This window comes from Lissotriton vulgaris, chromosome 1_1, assembly GCF_964263255.1.
Source record: "Lissotriton vulgaris chromosome 1_1, aLisVul1.2, whole genome shotgun sequence".
NCBI classification, from domain to species: domain Eukaryota; kingdom Metazoa; phylum Chordata; class Amphibia; order Caudata; family Salamandridae; genus Lissotriton; species Lissotriton vulgaris.
Window position 1 is genome coordinate 268,936,375 of NC_141685.1, and position 21,759 is coordinate 268,958,133.

General features: G+C 46.6%; 1 protein-coding gene across 1 annotated transcript in view; it reads right to left on the reverse strand.

Moving 5' to 3' along the window:
- Positions 1–21,759, reverse strand: part of HECTD3 (HECT domain E3 ubiquitin protein ligase 3) — a 376,275-nt gene that overhangs the window by 292,839 nt on the left and 61,677 nt on the right. Inside the window, exon 3 of the mRNA XM_086952299.1 lies at positions 12,285–12,377. Coding sequence (XP_086808425.1) covers positions 12,285–12,377 — 93 coding nt within the window. The remainder of the gene's footprint in view (positions 1–12,284; positions 12,378–21,759) is intronic.

Below are 21,759 nucleotides of genomic sequence, written 5' to 3' on the forward strand. Positions count from 1 at the left end.
GAAATATTCCAGTAGTTAAGGAGTTGTTAATGATTCTTTATACTGGAGGGGCTGCAGAGGTTGTTACAAGAATTGTTTTGAAGGTTTGCGGTGGACAAGGGGCAGCAGGGCTGCTGGCAGGCCTGCTTGCTTTGACCAGGTCCATAAATTCACTGTGTGAAATGTGTTGGAAGGAACGGAGAGGTTGGGCTAGAATATAGATGGATGCATGTAAGGTGGTTTTATGTGCGTCTCTTAGTGTTATGTTGGAAAGCAAGCAAATGGTGATCTAACCATGTGACCGGAGTTATAGTTTGAAATGTAACTAGTTCGGTATTAGCAAAAATGACATCTAGGATGTTTCCAGCGTTGTGTGTATGTAAACGGACGATCTGATTTCTGCATTTTATAGCTCTCATTGTCTTGTGTAACATTTCCTATACTATGATTTTCACACTTGTATGATTTATTGTGCCTCTGCTTTAACATGCCACATTGGGATGAGTATCGTTATAAAAACATTTAAGTAAAAAATGCGGTGCTATTTTAATCAATATTTGTGAAATCGCTCGTAGACACAGATAAAGCTTGCATTCTAACAGTTCAAGCACATCTTTTACATAGGGAGCTCAAAAAAGTTAAAAACCTACTGCCAAGTCATAGTTTCCCTGGAGTACTTTTGAAGCGATAAGCTATGTGAATTTGTTTCCTTCCATTGCATTGCCATCTTGGTATTAGGCTTCAGATGGCTCCCAGACAGGGTGATTCTTGAACAAAAGAAGGGCTTATGACCCTTTGATTCTGGCCTTTGTTTTGGGCCTGGCTGAAAGTATAAATAAGAAAGCCGCCTTGCTGCCAGCAGGTTGGTGCTTGGAATGCAGACGTGTGGGCAGTGCTGAATCATGTATTGGTAATGGAACACAACATCAGGACTAATTCAGTAGGTTTCCATGGGTCAGCCTGTCCAGAAATAAGTGCTGAAACTGGGATCCTCCCAGATCACAGCATTACCGGATCACAGCATTGACTGCCATGCAGAATATTTTAATCTACGAGCATGGATTACTGACAATGTTAAATTCTTGAAGAGCGTTGCCCTCACCCAGGCCTTGTCTTAAGTGTACGCTCTAAGTCCTCTCCCTCCCAGTCAGTCCATGTAATAATGTTATGTCATTCCCAAGGCAAGGGGAAGACCCTCCTCCCTCTTCCTAGCGGTTCCATTGCTTACGGGAACTGCAGGGGAGTCCGAATTGAGAGCGGGCACCTGTTCCCAACTGCTCAGCCCTGCTCCTATGCCGAAACCCCTGGGACTTGGATCCACACAGCCGGGGGAGGAAGGGTGGTTCTTTTCTCCCAGCAGGTCTCCAAGAGCTGAGGCAATACATGAATGAGATAATAACAGGGATCCACAGTCCCTGCTGCATAGCAATTACTGAGTCAACAATTAAAATATTAATTAATTATCCCATCTTTTTTCTTAACCTGTTAGTTATTTTCAAAAGAGGTTATTAGCCAGTTAGATTAGAAAACCCACAGACCTTTCCTTCGACGCAAACACCGCTGGAATCAAAAGAGGAAAATTCTCGAGCTTGCAAGCGGAATTGTTGTTTTTAATCAGTAAAAATTGGAAATATACCTGTGTGAGGAAGGCAAGAGTGAGGCTGGAAGGTGTGTGCGGCTGGAGCGGAGACAAGAGTGGGTGTAGAGAGGTGGAAGCTAGGGAAAGCTTAAAATGGTGAGGGGAAGGAGAAAAGAAAATTGAGTACAGTGAGGGTGTATGGGAGGAGGAATGGAATACAGGGGGAGTATAGAAAGGAAGCATGAGCCAGGAAGTAGGGAGGCGAATGCGCGCACAGGTTATTCCAAGGTAAAGGAAGGTGGGACTGGAGGTGCAGCGGTGTGCAAAGTGGGAGAATGGTCAGTTTACAGAGAGAGAAACTGTACGGTGGGAGAGTGCAGGGCATGAAAGCAGCAAACAGTGGGCCAAGAGGGAGGAAGGAATGTTTGCAGAGGCATTAAGATTACAAGAGAGAGGCTAAGGGAAATAGGACAACTAGGAAGAGAGACCTTTTCTCATATTCTTGCCTAACCAGAGCAGAGCTTGGTGGGGTAGTCTAGGCAACATACACCCCATAGCTCACTCTGCCCGCAACCTTTTGGGGCCGGTCCCCTTTCAGCTCACCTGTATACCGCCTGCTGTCCCACACTGCCTCTAAACTCGGAGCACGAGAGGGACCTGTCCCTTTCACAATAAGAACTCACTCTCCTACCCTAAAAGAGTGAGATCTAATTCACAGGGCAGCCGTTTGGCAGTCTTTCACTCAAAGTACCCTATGTCCCCCTGGCTTCAGTTAAGGTGAGAGATGTTTTTTCTTCATGCTTAAAAATACGCCTATTTCGTGTTCCCCGTGGTGTTATATTGCGCAGCATTCGCCACTTACTTGGCCTCTTGGAGCTTTGGGCAGACGTCGCCAGCTGCCCTGCAGGAGAGGGAGGGGTTGTTTTCTCGAACCACTTTAGTGTGTGGTTGGGTGGTCTGGAGGGTGGGCATTTACGGTGTTATTTGTGTACGGCAGTTTTCAGTGGGGGTTCCAGCCTTGCGTCCTTGCCCCATGGCGCTCCTCTCGCACGCAGCGAGGGTGGTGCTATGGGTATCACTATGTATAGTTAGAATGAGAAAATATGCTACAGTGGCTCAGCTAGATGTTAGGTATGCGAAGGTATGCTGATTTGTTGTTGTGCTTAGTTCTAAAGCGTGCACGAGGCAGAGAAAGCCACGGGGAGATCCCTGCTGACGTCTTCCTCTTCGCGTGCACTAGTGAAAACCGTTGAGGCAGTCAGGGTGCTGCCTCCTCCCTTTGCGAGCCAGAAGGTTCTGCCCAGCGCTTGTGAGAAAATGATTCTGCGGTCTTTGACGTGACACCTGCAGCTAGCAAAAGAGACTCCACCGAGGTGACACCGGGGCACACGGAGGGAGACGCAGAAAGCCCCATTGAAAGACGTAGTGAACAGAGGGAGAAACGCTGCCACTACTTCTAATTAACAGAGGCCGAAGGGGCGGGAACGCATTCCTTGTAAAGTTGATCTGTCGAAGGAGACTTCCACCGAATCGACCACAGCAACAAACTGACTGTCACATACGGAGGAAATAAGCAGGAGGTATGCCGACTTTGTGGCACACAGAAGCAGCCCCAAAACTACAAACTGAAAGAAACGGGGAATTTGGAATTGCCTATATGACAACATCACCAAGTGTCTGCTGAGAGAAGAACGGCAGAGCCATTCATAGAGAGATGGTGGCTAAAACAGGCACAGCAGGTTGCATATGAAACTTGGGAGGTGGGAACTAAAGGCAACCTCAAAGGGGACTTGATGGACAAATGGACAGAAAACGCAAAACACGGTACGGCAGCGATGAAGAGTGTAGAGCACGACTGAAAGAGGAGAGCAGGCTCTCAAGACGTGACGAGTCAGTTAGAGATGACCAAAAGAAACAAGAATTTCGAAGCAGTGAAAGTGGCAACAGGGGGAGGGGGCATGGGCGATTTCCTTTCGGGAGCGTGCGACCATATGGTGCCACCATATGGGGCTGCAAGGAAATCGCCAAGATGTGCATACGTTGCATTGCAAGCAATGCAACGCATGCACTTCTTTGCTGAAAAAGCTATGCCGATGGCATTAGGTCCCCTCCTATACAACGCATGCGCGTTGCGTGGGACGAGACCTAAAAAGGACCCAGAGAAACAAGGAACCTATTGTGATGTCCGTTGTATATTTGGTTGGAATTACATATGCTACTGCTGACATTTCTTATTTCATTTTAAACGTGTGCTGAGTATTGTCATTAAGTCAGTGGTAAGGCTGAACACCTAAATACTCCCTTAATTCCACTTATGACGACCTTGTTGACCCCCTTGGTCTCTCACAGCCATGGGGAAGAGATATATTCTGGGGTAGTGGATCATGCCATCAGGTATCCTGAAGCTACTTAGGACTCCAGCAGTAGCCTACGCCCTCCTTTGTATCTTTACCAGGGTTGGTTTTCCTAAGGAGGTAGTATCAGACAGAGGTACAAACTTCATGTCTGCATACTTAAAACACATGTGGGAGCAGTGCGGAGTAACTTATGAGTTCACTACCCCCTACCACCCAAAAACCCATGGCCTGGTTGAAAGATTTAATTAGACATTGAAAGGTATGATTGGTGGACTCCCTGAAAAACTCTTAAGGAGATGGGATATCGTACTTCCATGCCTGCGTTTTGCCTACAGGGAAGTGTAACAGAAGGGAATGGGGTTCTCCCTCTTTGAACTTCTGTTTGGGCCTTCTGTTAGGGGTCCAGAGTCTTGTGAAGGAGGGATGGGAGTAACCAATCAGAGAGACAAAACAAGACATAGTGAACAAAGTACTAGGCCTTCGTTCCCAGACGGATGAGTACATGGGAAAAGCAAGCCAAAACCTTCATGCCAGGCCAGCCAAGAACTTCAAAAGCAATGGTATGACCAGAAAGATGCCATGGTCTGGTTCAAACCAGGGCAGAATTTAGGGTCATTGGAGCCCCTAGGGCCCTCCAAGACAAGTGGTGTGGGCCCATCCCTGCCCTTGAAAGAAAAGGGGTGATCACCTATCTGGTGGACCTTAGTAGTTGCAAATATCCCAAAAGGGTTATACATGTCAACCCACTGAAGTCCTACTATGACAGAGCTGATGTGTCCATGCACATGGTCACAGATGAGGGACAGGAATTTGAGAGTGAACCTCTGATCTCCTCTCCAGCAATCCAAAATATGGGTTTGTTGATGGAGTGGTCTTGTCAGACACCCTCAATGACCAACAGCAGGCTGATTGCAGTTAAGTCCTCAATCAGTATGCTGAGTTCTTCTCTCTGACCGCTGGTCAGACTAGCGGGTGCACCATGATGTGGACACTGGTGACAGCCTACCTGTCAAAAACAACATTTACAGGCAGGCTGATCATGTCAGAGAGTGCATCCAAGCTGAATAAGCAAGATGCTGGAATTAAGTATCAAGGAACCCTCAGGGAGCCCTTGGGCCAGCCCAGCTGACTTAGTCCCCAGACCTCATTCCAAGGGTGAAAAAAGAGAAACAAGGTTTTGTATGGACTATAGCAGGCGAGTTGATTGACAAGCTAGGGGCAGCCAAGTACCTATGTACCTTTGATCTCGCATCAGGGTACTGGCAGATAGGCCTGACCACTGGAGCAAAAGAAAAATCTGCATTCTTCACTTCAAATGGGCATTTCCAGTTTACTATGATGCCCTTTGGATTAAACCTCTAGAGGTTGGCGAACAAAGTCCTTGCTGGGTTGGAATCCTTTAGTACAGCTTAACTAGATAATATTGCTGTCTACAGCTCCATCTGGCAGGATTACCTGATCCATCTTGGGAAGGTCCTTGAGGCTCTGAGAAGTGAAGGCCTCACTATCAAGGCAAGCAAGTGCCAGATAGGGAAGAGAAGGGTTGCATAATTGGGCCACCTGCTAGGTGGAGGCCAAGATCACCCACTCCATCTGTCCAAACAATTCTAGACTGGGCTCCAACCACCCAGACCCAAGTCAGGCATACCTTGGCTTGACTGGCTATTACAGGAGGTTTGGGAAGGATTAAGGGTCCAAAGTGCCCTTCTCACAGAACTCACCTCCAGGAAGATGCCAAAGAAAGTGAACTGGACAGTGAGCTGCCAAAAGGCGTATGACACTTAGAAGGATGCAATGTGCTCTTCCCTAGTCCTGAAAAGTCCAGATTACTCCAAGCAGTTCATTGTGCAGACTTATGCCTTTGAACATGGGATAGGTGCAGTCCTAGGCCAAAACAATGATGAGGGACATGACCAACCTGTTGCTTTCACAAGCAGGAGGCTACTCTCCAGAGAGCAGCGGTGGAGTGCCACAGAAAGGGAAGCCTTTGCTGTGGTCGAGGCCCTGAAGAAATTGAGCCCTTACCTGCTTGATACCACTAGGTGGTAATACCGTGCACACATTCCACAGGTTCCCCAAAAGTGTACAAGGCTCAATGTAAAATCTTAACTGCTCTATTAGTGGTAGTGTGGGTAAGCAGCCTTAAGCCTAATAGAGGAGTGCAAGACATTTATTGCACAACAGTGATCAATTATAGACACACAACTCGAGAAGGAGATCCAGACTAATTTTTGAAAATTATACTTTGTACGCACTTTATTTTAAGACCAAGATCTTTGCAATAAGGTAAGCATGTTTTTAATAAGAAATACTTTTCACTTTGAAAAATCAACACTTTTCAACACAGTTCAATGTCATTCTATGGGGAAAACAGTTTTGCGGAGAATGAGGTAAGTATGCAACTTACAGTTCCAGTCTTCGGGACCAAAGGTCAGCAGTGGGCAAGGGTCAGGTAAGTATTAACACTGCACTACGAGCGGCACTCGGGCGGCCTGGGTGCGGAGGTCAAAATTGTTGATCGGCCCAATGCATTTCAATGGAGACTGGGGGTCCTTGGAGGCACGCTCCTTATAGGTAAGTGGAATGGTTGCAGGGGCCAAGCTATGTGCGTGAGGAACAACACAGGTTGGGGGAGAACACAAAGCAGCACCAAACATATGCCTAGGGCAGGTCATGGGCGGCCGGGTGCAATCCTATGGAGTTTCTTCTTTTTAGAAACAGGCTGAAGGCGTCAAACAGGAGAACCCAGGCAGAATACCAGTGACAGCACAGGTAAGTTGAGGTGGTGGGGGTCACAGGGGCACTGCTGGTCGAGCTTACCAAAGCCTGCGGGCCTGTGGGTGCAGGGGTGCCTTTAGACGTCAGAAATCATCTTACCAGGTCAGTTGCAAGGGGAGGGGACCATTCAGATTCACTCTGCAGGCGCAGTCGTGTGGGTCAAGAGAGGGCGGCCAATGCTGGATTTGGAGTCCTGGTCGCTGGGGAGACTTCACTGGGCAGTTGGGTCACTCAGACTCGGGCCGCGGATCCACCTGGATCCGGAGTGTTCGTTGTTGGTTTCTTCTGGACACATCTGCTGCCCACGAGAGACAGAAGTCTTTGTTGAAGGCAGTAGTCCTCCCAAGGGTGTCAGAGCTCGCTACCTGCAAGACAGGTCGGAGGTTCGTCATAGCTGGAGGCAGGCCGGTAGGGCTGGAGCCAAGGCAGTCGTCGTCTTTAGTCTTCTTTGCAGGGTAGTCTTCTTTCTTCGTAGGTCGTCGCGATTTAGTTTTCAGGTCTGGGGGAGCCAACTAAATACTAGAGTTAGCACGTTTTAGGGGAGTAGTAGGTAGGGCCAATGGGCACCTTACCTAGGGTGACTACATCCTCTATTATGCCAGCTACCTGTGGGAGAGGGCAATAGACCTAGCCTTGTGTAGCGGGAATTCCGTTCTCCTACAGAACTGTGCATAGAGATTTGGAACCTCAGTGAATTAGGATGGCCCAAAACTCACCTAGTACCCAAAATCCCCTTACCGAGCTAGCTACAGTGTCTCATTGGCCATAACAAACTCCCAATGTTTGCAAACCAGAACATGAACTTAGAATACCTTAGGTATCGTGGAACACATGAACACTCTTTCGCTATATAATCATTTCAAACCAGAACGTGGAGTAAATGAGGACACGTGCATATTTGAAATATTTATTTACTAATGCAGGGTTCTCAAACGCAGTATCTTATATAATACAAGCAAACATATTATTAGAAACAAACTTATCAGCATAGTTACTAGTCCATAACAAGCATTTGCAATGCAATAGGTCTCGCATTAGAAAAGTTTGAGCTATTGGTATTGTAAATGATTTTTTTATTTATTTATGTGTTGGTTTTGAAAATAGCGAAATTATTAGCTTTGTCATTTACAATGCCAATACTTTGAACTTTCGCAAATGTGACACCTATAGCATTTGTAATGCAATATGTGTTGTATTTACGTGACATAGATGTATTGATATTACAAATAATAATTGCTTTTAATTTTTTTATAATTAATACTTAAATAAAAGTTATTGTAATTTATAATGACAATAGCTTAAACTTTTGTAAATAACTTTTGTGAAGATTATCAGCCCAATTCATAAAGCAAAATTGCGCTCGCAAAGGGCCAGATTCTGAGAATCTGGCCCTTTGCGAGTGCAATTTTTGCATTTGGGATTCATCATCCCAAATGCAAAAATCGCTATTAGCGAAATCGCATATTTGCGAGGAATTGGATTTAAGGAATAGAGATTCCTTAAATGCAATTCATCAACCAATTTGAAATTGCGAATTTGCAGTATTTGGTCGCTATTTACCACGAAGTCTGACTTCGTGGTAAATTGCGAAAAAATAGAAAAAAGCACTTTAGTGCATTTTTCTCTGTTGCATGTGTGTTCGCAACACCTGTCTAAATTTGCATTTCAGGGGTGCTACAGGGTGTCCTTTGGGCACCCCTGACACCCTTGAAATCGCTATCTTATTAAAGGCCCATGGGAATGAATGGGGAGTTATTCCTTATTTGCGATTAGCAATTTGCTAATCGCAAATAAGGAATGTGTAGGAATCGCAATTTATTTTGCGATTCCTACATGAATCCCGTTTTGCGAGTCTGTAATTGCGATTCCTTAAGAATCGCTATTAAAGACTCGCAAAACGGGTCTTTGATGAATCTACCTATATGTTCAGTGTATTTTATTGTGACGAAATCCAAGAACAGAAGTGAAATATTACCCTCTTTTTGTGACATTTGTAATAAAGCTTGAAACATTGAGAGAACATATTTGAACCAGTTGTTTTTGAATGGTTGCACAGATTGGTGAACAGCTATGACAATGCGGGGATTACCCTGCACTGCCATTACAACGCAGGAATTACAACGAAAGTCGGTACAACGACTTTCGCTGGAGGTCGCTCTTGGAAAGGGAATAGTTTAATTTTCTATCCAACTCATTCCCTACTGTCAACGTGGGCTGGAGTTGGAATAGAAAATTAAACCATTCCACTATCCAGCGCCCTCCAGCGAAAGTCGATGTAACGACTTTCGTTGTAATTCACCGTTGTAATGGCACGCCTGGTAATACCATGCGTTGTCATGACATACAACTCCCACAGATTGATGCTGTGGTGGCGCTGAGTATTGTTGTGGTTGCGAACACGTTTCTCTACTTGGTATGCTGCAGATGTTGAGGAAAAATGAAGGTGCTACAGGTAGGAATATCCCCATCATGCTCTTGTGCCATATGTGGTAACCAACAGGGTTGTGGTACTAAACCCAGTTGCATCCTCAACTTTAAGCATCTTGTTAATTATGGATAAGGAACAAGCAATTCATTAGTGTCTGCATCAGACACCTTCCTAACCTATAATTTGAGTGTTCGCTTATACAACGATATACTTGTCACCTTTGCTAATAATCAAACGCCTGGCAAAGCTGAGGGGAAAAAAGCAGTGAAATGGTCACGTCTTTTTAATGTTACCAGAGTTTAATATTTTTCGTGCAAACATGTGGTAGTCTCGTTTTGGTATTTCCTTTTTGTAGCATTCGCTTGCAATATATAAATAATTTACTAGTGTAAAGCTTGCCAGAGCACTTCATATGTATTTTGCCAATGCTTGTTTTGAAAGAGCGTAACAAATCCCATTAAAAAAAAGTTTTGAATCAAAGGTAAACCCCCGATTCCTCGCCCACCGCAACATAGAACAGATTGAACCCCACGCAAAGAGCGCCCCAATGTGCGTCTCCCACAGAACTGAGGCATTGCGGCGCTATTTACACACACAAGTAGCATTTTTTTCTCCAAATAATGGCATGGGGTACATGGATGGAGAGAAAGTACAGGGTGTTGTAAAAGACTTAACAGGATGCCAACTGTAGCTCGATGCAGAATACACAATGCAGATGGACAGAGGGTAAAAAAAAAGTGGGGGCATCAATTGGATAAGATGCATGGTCGTAACTGGAAAAAAGTGAGGGGGCATCAATTGGATAAGATGCATGGTCGTAACCGGGTGTAGATTGTGACGGGCAGCACGAGTAAGCAAAATCAGTGTAGCTAACACTAAAGCAAGACTGGGGGTGGCGGTAAGAGGCAGTAGATTGCAGCAAGATGCAACACGGGGAAAGTTACGCGCGATAGGATTGGCGGGGAGAGAAACGCCCAGTTGGTGCACAGTAGTCGGAACTACAACAGCTCGGATGAGTAGAGAAGAGATAAAGCCAGAAATGCGGGAAGCATGCTTAAACCAAAGGGGAGGGGGGAGGAGGGGGGGTGCGCTTAAAACGGGTTGATGGTGGGTGAAGAGAAAGGAGAGCATACAAACATGGTAAATCTGGTGGCGGGAATAAACGATACGGCAGAAAAGGGTATGACGAGAAATCAATTAGAGGCGCCTTTAGAGTGAAGCAAATACTATCTCAGGAGGTAAGGGGGCGTGTGAAATGTATAAAGGTGCGCTAGTAGGTTATGACGAGCACACGATTAGGAAAGATGCCGCCAAAAATGATACGGCAACGTTGGGCAGAACCAAGAGAACATCAGAACGTGAAGCAGGCAAGAATAACAAGAGCGGCCGGGAAACTGAAAGTACGGCCGGTCACTGGCCAGCCATGAATAATTAGGGGAGGAGAAGCCGCACAGCACACGCTGGGAGAAGCCCTTTGATGTGCTGTGCGGCCGTGAAAAAATGCAACTAGGAGGGAGGGAGGGAGGGAGGCTGATGCGCGTGCTTGTTTGGTCACGTGATTCACGTGAACTCAAAGAAAACTGCATGAAAAAACCCTTGGTTTCACGAGCATTTTGAGCACTTGAATTCTCGCTCCGCTCAATGCGCATGCGCATTGATAGGTCGCGAGACCTAAAAAGCGAACGGTGACAGCATACTAAGATGCTGAAATGAATAGGAATTAAAAACACCTATTTCTCACCCTCCCTAATTAGCATAGTATTTTAGATCTATGAAGGTCTCTTTTGGGTTTTAGCAGGGCAGGCCCATACCTCAAAATCTCAGTGGCAGAGGATCACATCATCTTCCACCAGCTCTCTGCATGCGAAGCACCATCAAGTGTGTTACGTGTGTTTTCAGCAAAGCAATATAAAACCCGCTTAGAGCCAGATTTTGGCAGCAGCTGCATTTGTGTTATGTCTAGGAAGGTGCGAAGATCAGACCTCACAACAACACTGTGTCGAGTTATCCTTGGAGGCTTCAGCACTCACTGTGCAGACAGTGTACCAAGCAAAGCTGATATCAGAGCAATAACATATTATTTCTCAAGTAAATCACAACGCTCTTCTAGGTTGAAAGCTAAAATAACAATTATGTGTCGTGTGCAAAATGAAGCAAAAGGAAAAATGGTGTTTAAACATTTAATAAGCTCATGCTAACTTAACACAGTATATAGAAAAGAAGTAGCTATATGACACTTGATTGGAGGGGGATCTCTCTATCTTCAAGATGGCAGGGACTGAAAGATGTGCTTCGCCTCGCCTCCCCAACTTAGGGATGGCGTTGACAGAGGAGGCCACACCTCTGCCCAGGATGTGCATTGTTTCTGATCCCAGAGAGGAGGCGCTCTCTACCCACGGGTCCAGAAACATGTCTGGTGGTGGCTGGCTGCTTACAACCGGTCAGAGACCACACCAGGGTTGTTAGGTTTTCAGGGGCCACCTCTGAGGTGCCCTCTGAGTACATGGTACAATAAATACCACACTGTCATCAGTGTGGATTGTAAGGAGTAGTTTGGTTCCAAACGCTACTGTGTTCAGCGTAGCCATCAGGGTGCTGTAGAACTCGAGTTGTCGAGTTTCCAGCCCATGCACTCCTCCCTGTCACTTATAATATCAAGGAATGGACCACAATATTGCAAGGGTATACCTGCTGCTTTAAAATATGCCCTCACCTGTGGTATAGTCCACCATGCCTTAGTGATGTGATGTCTGCCAGTGGGGTGACTTACCTATGCCTTCAGGCATTGCTGGATGGCATGGCACCCTGGCAGGGTACCATGTCAACTTTGTTATTTTCTCCTCCCTTACAGGGGCAAGCAGGCTGCAAGGGGGGCATGGGCATGGTCCCAGTGAGGGAGGTACCAGGGGATCCTCTTCAGCTCCCAGGCCCTTGCTACACAGGGGAGCATTTAATAGGGACTTACAGGTAGAAATACCTACTGGGGATTTGTTTTTAGGGAAGAAGCACTGGCACAGGAGACCTGATTGGCAGGGACCCAGTGCACTACAATTGAAACTACATCCAAAACAGGCAAAAAGTGGGAGGGTTATCATGCAAAAGAGGCACTCTCTCACAAAATATATATATACATATATATATATACATATAAACAGTCACATACCGGAGCTTCTTTACAGCATCCTCGTCTTGCTCCACGATCCGTGGCTTCCCTGCCAAGCGTAGTGAGTAGGTTAAATCCACCACCTGCTTCCAGCTGAAACAGGTAAAGGATGAGAGTTTTTATACAAAAAAATAAGACATTCCCAAAATCTTATGTGAGTTCTACGCTGATATTGGATAAATGGGGACTAGAGTTATCGATCCGAAAACCCCAATGAACTATCAGTAAATATTTGCTAGTCATCCGAGTAACAGAATGAACCTGGACATCCTTCCCACTGCTCTTCAGTCTCATGAAGAACAAGTTACTTGTGAGGCATCTTTTTGTCAATTGGGAAAAGGAAAAGGTTCTTACCCTTAATCAGTGTTTTTCAAGTGTTTAGGCTGTAGACTCACATGTATTGAATTAGCACTAGTTTATCTAAGTTTGAAAGTTCTTGGGTGTTGCCCATGAGAGTGCAGAGCCCTTCAAGACACAGTCATCCTACAGATCCCTTGATTCTTATTGTACTGTTTGTATAACTTTTTCCGAGATTTATCAGTTAATAGATGCAACACAGCTATTCTCACACGCAAGTGTCCTAGGGAACAAGCCTCAACCAATACATTTTGATGTCTTCTGGCTGAATGACCCATACATAGGTCGGATAGCTTCTTAATATACATATGCTCCCCATAGGCCATCAAAGACAGGAAAGTCCTGTAATAAATGTATGTAAATGTAAATGTAAATGTATAGGCATTTATATAGCGCACTACTTACCCAGAGGGTCCCAAGGCGCTTCGACCGCTGCGAAACCCTTCCTGGCTTCCCTGAGAGATGGTCCTTAATGGGTATCTCCAGGGTGAGACCAGGCATCCCCGGCGGTCTGGTGGGGCCGTTAGTGAAGATGAGGCAAGCTAATGCCCAGAGTTGCCGAGTGTGGTCGCTGATCAGAGTGGGCACCGAGGCGAGAGAATTATCGAGTCCGCTGACCCTGGTCCAGAAACTTGCCGCGCCGGGAATCGAACCCTGGTCCCGGGCCGTCCTCTGCTCTCGGGTCTGCCGCCTCTAACCAGTGAGCCACACTACTTCACTTCAATAAAGGAATACATACGTTTTTATTTGCACTTTGATTTAATATCACTTTCCGGGACTTTGAAGACTCAAATACATGGCCGGTATTTTTGACTTGGAAAGGTGGCAGCCCCAATTACATAGTACTGAAGGAACTTTCAGACAGGTCTCTTTTACTGATAAGTTTACATCTAAACTTATTTGCCCTTAAGGCAGGGACAAAATTCTAAGCAGTTTCTTTCTTTTCTAAATAACTGAAGCCAATATGCAAGTGCTCTACAGCGAAAATCTATCTACTAACAGACTATTTGTGGTGACTTTAGCCTGAATCCCTCAATACATGGCTGTAGAGGGCCTATGGGGAGCATATGTATATTAAGAAACTATCCAACCTATGTTATCATTACTAAAATGCTAAGCAGGCCGCTTCTGACAAAATGTGACAGATGCCTGGTGAAAGAACAAAAAGGAGTACTTTGTTTCTGCCTATTCCACATTATAGCGGGTGAATACACCAATAGACTTTTGGAGCTCAAAGGTCACCACAAGTGTGATCTTTTAGTATTCTGAACATCATTAGAATACAAAACTGGACTAACATTTAACTGCAGCTCCAGATACCAAGAGGAGCAAATATGTTTAAGGAGACTTCATGAAGAGCAAGTGTCCTGATAATGCAATTATTCACACCAACAAAGCAAAGTGGGGGCAGGCATTCTTGCTTCTTGCTAATTTTTGGAATGGAGACTGAAGGAAGCTGGCTCTTTATCTGATATATAAAATAGCTGTTTAAATGTGTAGGGAGTCCAGGTGGTCCCCTTATGAGTGGACAGGGATTTGAAATGCAATCCCGAAGTGCTCTATTAGGGGAGGGGTAGTGTGGGCGAGCAGCCTCAGGCTTAACGCAGAGGAGTGCAAGACATCTGCAAATGCACACAATGATCAATAAATGGCAACACAACTCAAGAAGGAGATCCACATCAATTTATAAAAATAGCAAGCATCTTTATTTATGTTTAGGCATTAGAGAAAAATCGTTCAGATAAGTACTTTTTTTAAATATAAATTCTTCTCAATTTAACAAGTGGATAAGTGCAATTTTTGAATTTTGCAATGTCATCCTATCTAAGGAAGAACAAGTTCTGCAAACAGGTATAGTACAGCGACCTACAAGACCAATCTCCACAAGTTTTTTTTTTGTTTTGTTTTTTTAGTTTCAAAAACCTTTATTGCACATCACACAGATTACACAGCTGTGATTCCACAACCCGAAGGTCAGCAACACTACATATCAATGATTCAATTGTAAAAACACAGTCTTTTAGCCGACAACCCAGAGGTCCGGCGGCGAGTCGTCTTGCTCACAGTATCAATCTACATCTGTGTGTATCTTGTCCAATCATATTGTAAAAAATTTCCGATACACTCTTTTAAACTACAACAAAAATACTCTTACCCAACTCCCTGCCCGTGCCCTAGACTCTACAACACCTGTGAGTGCCTTTGCACAATGTCCCCTCAGTCCCACATGTGTCACATGTATACCGCCTGGAATCAACAGAGTCATTAAACATACCCCTCCTGTTGCAGCTCCCTCCTACCATCCTCTTTACCCCTTTCCTATCTTGAAAACCCACCCGTTCTCTACCTCGTGTATCTCATTAACGGACACACAAGTCAGAGCCATGATTGCCCAACCATAGTGCAAACGGCTCCCAAATGTCTACTGGCCTAGATCTACTCGGCAAAAGGTCCCAGTAAGTTGTTAGCTGGTCTTTACAATACACAGCCGATCGTATCCATTCCGCCACTGTGGGTGGAGCCACCTTCTTCCAGTGTATCGCAATCTAGCGTTTGGCCAATAACAGCAACAACGCTACCAATTTACGTGAAGTGTGGGGCCCCTCCATAACAAACCCCAGAAGCGCCACCAGTGGATCAGCTCTCAAATCCTCTTCAATCATGTACCCTATGTGTTCTAACACGTCCCTCCAATAGTTCGCCACCTGTCTACATTCCCAGGTTAAATGGAAGAATGTTGCTTCCTGTACCCCACATCTCCAACACTTAGCATCTGATTGTAGTCCCATTCGCTGCAACTGTTTAGGTGTTCGATTAAGTCCTATGTAGATAGTTGAAATGTATTAGTCTTAGTCTATAATTAGGTGACAGATTCTCAAGTTGTGTACAACAGAATTCCCATTGCTTGTCGGTTATAGTCATGTCTGCTTCCCGCTCCCATTCGAGTTTAGATTTACAACTCACTACCGGTGACGCGCTCTGTGTTACACTATAAATCCTTGAAATTAATTTACGGGGGGAATTATTAGAAAGCACGGCCTCTAAAGCTGGCAGCGAGGGCGGCACCGCAGGGAATTGCGGGTAGCGTGATTTACATGCAGCCCTGAGTTGATAGTATAGCAACATATCTCATGCAGAAGGCACATTAGGCTCGCTTAACTTTTGTAATGACAAAAAAACGTCATCTGGGTAAAGATCGCTGGCCACCCTCAAACCTCGATTATTCGCTCTGTTCGTTACCACTCTATCTGTTAATGGTTCTAACAATGGATTCCCGCCTAATGGCATCGATGGGGTGTACAACTCCTCGATTCCGGCCCTCCGTGCCAGTCTCGCCTAGGCCCATCTAGTAGTTTCAACAGTATTAATATCCACTGGCGAACGCTTGTATGGGTGGTAAACTGTCACATTCAGCGGGGTGGGCACAGCTATGTCTATTTCGATAGCCACGTGTGGTTGGAATGGAAACAGATGCTACCAATAGTGTAAATATTGCTCTTGTGCGCAATACGCATATAATTCAAAATCTGGCGCCGCCAAACCACCCTGAGCAAAAGGGAGCGTCAGTAATTTCCAGGCTACCCTAGGCTGGCGTCCAGCCCATATCAGAGCTAGGATCCCAGTGCGGAGTCTTTTGAAAAAATGGCTATTAAGTGGAAGCTGAATGTTAACGAACAGATAAAGCAGTTTCGGCAAAATGACCATTTTAGTGAGGGCTACACGTCCCGTCAGAGAGAGCGGTAGTGTTTTCCATCTCTGTGTCTTAGTTTCCACCCAATCCATCACTCTGCCATTGTTTGCGAGCTACACCTCTTGTGTAGATCTACTAAACCAAAACGCCCAAATATTTAACTTCGCCGTCTGACCATTCAAGAGGGAACTCCGTGTCACAGGTTCTAGTCCCGTCTGTTAGTGAAAATATCACTGATTTCGTCCAGTTTATCCGTATACCCGTTAAACCACCATATCTTATAAACTCTCTCATAACCGGGTCAAGGTTCTCCTCAGGCTTCACTACATAAATAGTTATGTCGTCCGCATACATTGATACAAGCAGTCCCCGTGTTGTAAATTCGATGCTCTGCATCGTATGATGCTGTCTAAGACGGGCCGCCAGTGGCTCAGTTGCTATAGCAAACAATAAAGGCGATAACGGGCAGCCTTGGCGCGTACCTCTCGAAATGGTTATGGGCTCCGATATATGGCCATTCACCGTCACTCTCGCTGTGGGGGAAGTATATAAAAGTTTGATTTGCTTTATAAATGAAGGGCTGAATCCCATTCTATTAAATAATGCAAAGAGGAATTTCCACTCAAGGGAGTCGAATGCTTTTGTTGCATCTAACAAGACAGCAGCTGCCTGCACATTCGGGTCCAAGTAATGAAGTAATCCAAATAGGGTTCTCAAGTTATGGGAGGTAGCACGACCTGGGACAAAGCCGGACTGATCCGACAATGCTATCTGCGGTAGCATAGTCTTCAGTCTATCTGCTAAAAGTTTCGCATAGATTTTGGCATCTAAGTTGATCAACGAGAGGGGACGATAAGAATCCGGACTAGTCGGATCTTTCTCAGGTTTCAACAAAGTTGTAATTGTGGCCTCCCTAAGCGAAGGCGGCAGCAGTCCCGTGTCCATAGCCTCTAAGTATACCTTGTGCAGTCGTGGTGCTACTATATCTACGTATTCTTTATAAAAGGCTGCTGTTAGGCCATCCGAACACGGGGCCTTATCCGCCGGCATTCCTGCTATTACCAATTCCACGGTAATGGGAAGATCCATATATAATCACGCTCCATCATTAAACCAAGCTAAGGCTATAGTATCTAAATAATCTGCTATGTCCCCCTCTTCGGGATCTGTGCTTGACGTGTAGAGTGACTGATAAAAATCAGTCATTGTGTTAAGTATGTCCTGTGGTGTTCTTGCTATTTCCCCATCCGCCCCTTTTAGTTCAGTGATATACTCCGTGCCTCTTGGAGCCCGAAGTATAGATGCAAGTGTTTTCCCTGCTCTACTACCCTCTCCATATCTCCTGCCCTGTGCATATTTATTTAGGTACGCTGTTTCCCTCATCGCTTCCTCCTAAAATGGAGTCAGTTTCGACCTCAATGCTGCCTGGGTTTGATTCGTAGGTCTCTCCCTGCTTTCTATCTCCAATCCAGCAATTTCCCTTTCAAGTTTCACCAGTGTATCTCTTATAGACCGCAACACTCCCGTTTTCAATTCCATGCAATAGCCTCTGGTCACCACCTTAAATGCCTCCCATAACATTCCCAGTGAGTCCACCAAACCTTCATTCAACCCAAAATATTCGTCCAATTTCTACCTGAGTTCCTCCCAAAACACCTTATCTAGTAGTGCCCCTGAGGGAAACCACCAACTAAAGGGCTTAACATACTGCGGAGGGAGCAGCAGGTGTAGGAGGACAGGGGCATGATCTGAAAAAGTCCTAGGAAGATGAGTTAGCTCGACCACGTGGGAATGTAAATTGTCAGACAACAACCAATAATCAATGCTCGACCATGCACCTCTCTGTGGCGTCACACAAGTGCCCTCTCTGCCATCTGGATGCAACACCCTCTACGTATCCACCAGGCATCCGTCAGCTATTATCTCTTTCAACATCGCTGCCGCTTTAGGGTGGTGTGCCCGAGCCGCGCCATGCCTGTCAGCGAGGGAGGAAAGGGCCACATTGAAGTCCCCGCCCCAAACGATTGCCACCTGTCCAAAGGACTGGATATGTTGCCATATCTGCTGGAAGAAATCAGGACTGTCAACATTCAGCCCATATACATTCACAATCAACACCGGATCATTACACAACCTGCCTAGCAGAAGTCCGTATCTACCCTTCGCATCGCTGTATGAGGCAGTCGTCGTCGACTGCAAACCCCTCCTGAGCAATATGGCTACCCCTCTAGCATAATTGGAATACGGGGCCTCTACGACCAGTCCCCATCGATAATGTTTGAGCATGTTTGTGTTTGCAGCGCCAAATGTGTTTCCTGCAATAGGCAAATGTCTATCTTATGCCTCACTAAATAGGAGTGAATAAGTCGCGCCTTCCGCAGTGATTTAAACCACGTATATTCCAGGAAAGACAATTAATGCCCTTCACAGTCAATCTCACACATCCAGAAACTCATCCCTGCGCGGTCCCCACCCCAAGACAGCAACCACCAGGAGCACAGTGAGGCATAGCGAAATCCAGCAAATTGAGCATTTTTCTTCATGTGAGAACACAGTTATCAATGATCCATTAGGGCATACAAAATATTGCAATAAAATCTTAAGGCATATCAGGCATTCAAACAGTCCTAACTCCCCGGCTCGCCCCCCCTCCCACTCCAACCCCCTAATCGGGTCGTACAGTACCCACCTTAAAACCCCTGCTTCCCAAACATCCCGCTGCCAGTCCCTATCCCACTCCTCCCACACCAACCCCTCAAACAGGTTGTGATATCCACCCCCCTCTACCACATACAACACATACAACCAAAACAGTATCCAGTCTTTGGGATTCATCCATCAGAGCATGCAGGTTGGCCACTAACCGTCCCCTGTACTTTTGACAGGGTTTCGAGCTGCTTAGCACAGGTATGCCGACCCAGGACCCATCAATATATATATCCATTCGAGCAGGCCCTGAAACTCAATCTGTTCGAATACTCCAACAGATTATCGCACAAGGCGCCTTACCGTTCGTACTCAACTGTCACCCGAAGGAAGGGCAGTAGTGACCATTCATATACCAACCAAGCAATGACATCCTATATTTCACTCAATATCGCTCAGCCTTTCCTCTGTTCGGCCCTCCTCCGACGTCTTTTGCTGTCTCTGGTCCTTTACCAATTGTTTAGCATAATTTAGCGCAGCCTTTGCGTCTACAAAAAAGGTATGTTTGCCAGGGCCCTGGACCCTCAGTTTCGCCGGATAGATCAACGCATACTTCGTACCAGTCTGCTGAAAAATCTTTTTCGCAGGAATAAATTCCCTTCGGGCAGCCTGTACTTGGAGTGTGAAGTCCGGGTAGAGAGCGATACCATTTCCTCGATATTGGATAGCTCCTCTTTCTCAGGCTTGGCGCAGTACTGTGTCTCGGTCCTTGTAGTTAAGAACTCTGGCCAAAATCGGTTGAGGCGGTGCCCCTGGTTTGGGTGTAGGATCTAGCATTGTGTGAGCCCTTTCTATGAGGAACATGGGAGAAAGGTCTGGGCCGAACAACTCAGTCAACATAGTTTCAATGTACTTTTCCATATTCTGAACGTCTGTTGTCTCCGCTATTCCCATGATGCGTATGTTATTGCGCCTCAACCTCACCTCCAAGTCCTCATTCTTCTGCTGAATCAATGCCAGCACCTTATCCATTCCTCTTATTTTCTTCTCCACATCAGTCTGGCTTTCTTCCGTTTCAGTTACCCTAGTTTCCAAAAAAGCCTACCCGCCCTTCTTGCTTGTCCATCCTTTGCGTGATTCGGTCCATGCGGTCCGCCAGTGTGTCCATTTTGGTATCGATCACCTGCAGGCTTGTTTTCAGCTCCCGAAACATGGACCGAACATCTTCCGCCGGCAGTTGTTCCGGGGCGCCATCCGCATGCCCCTCCGGTTCCGCAGGTTCTGTGTCCGGTGTCTTGTTCGTCTTCTTATCAAAGTTTATTCTGGGCTGTCTCGTTTTTTGTTTTCCCATTGAGTCAGTACTTGCTTGTTCCTCCGCCACCTATGTCCTGCTAAGGGCGCTATCGGTCCCTACTTCACCAGCCGCCCACCTCGATTTACAATGTAAAAGCGCTATCCGTCACAAATACGCCACACACCTCCAGGCTTTGCAGGCACAGCTTCCTTTAATGGTCCGTAACCTCAACAATGCCTGCTACGGTTACCCTCCAGTGTGCTTCTTATTGCTTCATATCCCACGGGGCGCTGACACACAGTCCATGGACCGGCTATACAGTATCCGCTACGAGTAGTAGCACCAGCAGCAGCCCCGCAGCTCTCGTGTCACGCCCATCTACAGACAATCCCTTTGCTGTACCTACTGTACAGTGAGCCGCCGCCTCCAGCACAAAGAAACTCTGCAGCAAGCCATCAGCATGGATTTCCAACAAGTCGCCCTCGCATGTGACTTTTCCAGCTCCAAGAGGGAGCCAAGCAGTGATCTCCAGCAGCGCCCCCCACGAACACCAATGCGCTCCAGGGCAGGGATCTTCACAATTAGTTCAAGCTTGGTAGCAGGGCCTACCGCTGGACACCACAATCCCGCACGCACTCAGTCGCACGATATGGACTGTCACAGCGCCATATTTTCATCTGCCATCGGAGCTTAAGCCTTTAGCTGTTCCAGTCCGCCCAGCTCCACTATCTGCTAGACACCGCCACTGTACTGTGCCTGCACCACCCCAGCAACGTATCCGCCAGTTCTCGTCTTCTCGCTGTTGCCACAGAGCCGCCTCCAATTACCAGTGCAGTCCCGACCTCACGCCATAAAATGGCGGACGTTGAGAATAGTTATAGCGCCAACGTGAAGTTTCCCTGTGCACAGTTCTTAATGGGCTCGGGCACACCTGCTCCTTATTTTCCCTGTATCTGCGCCGCTTCGTTTTAGTCCCGTAATATTTAACTGTCCCGGAGCCCCCGCTGTCAGCACTCAGCTCCACCCAGCTCACCAGCAGCTCCTCACCTCGTTATCACCGGGGATGATCTTCTGCCCAGTTGAGACAGCTGTGCCGTAGGTCTCGTTCAGTGGTAATGCAGTGCAGCAGTGTAATACCCGCAGTGTTAGAGTACTGCGGCAGGAGCCCGTCCAGTCCCGTGCGGGCTCTCCTCCTCTTCCGGTCCCCGGCTGTCCCTACGCGAATCCGCGGCCCCAGCAAGATACACAGGGCGCACAGGCAGTCATAGCCTCCTCATTCGCGGGCGCCGCCACTCAGCGTCCAGAGTCCCGCCAAATGGAACCGGAGTGCTCCAGCACTTCTATCCTCGCAATGGGCCGGGTCAGCAGTCTGTCCGTGTCGGATTACTGATGGAGGTTTGTGCTCGGCCAGCGGAGCTGCGGTCTTAGGCAGCCATTCCGTCCTGCGACCAAGCCACGCCCCCACCAATCTCCACAAGTTAAGGAGA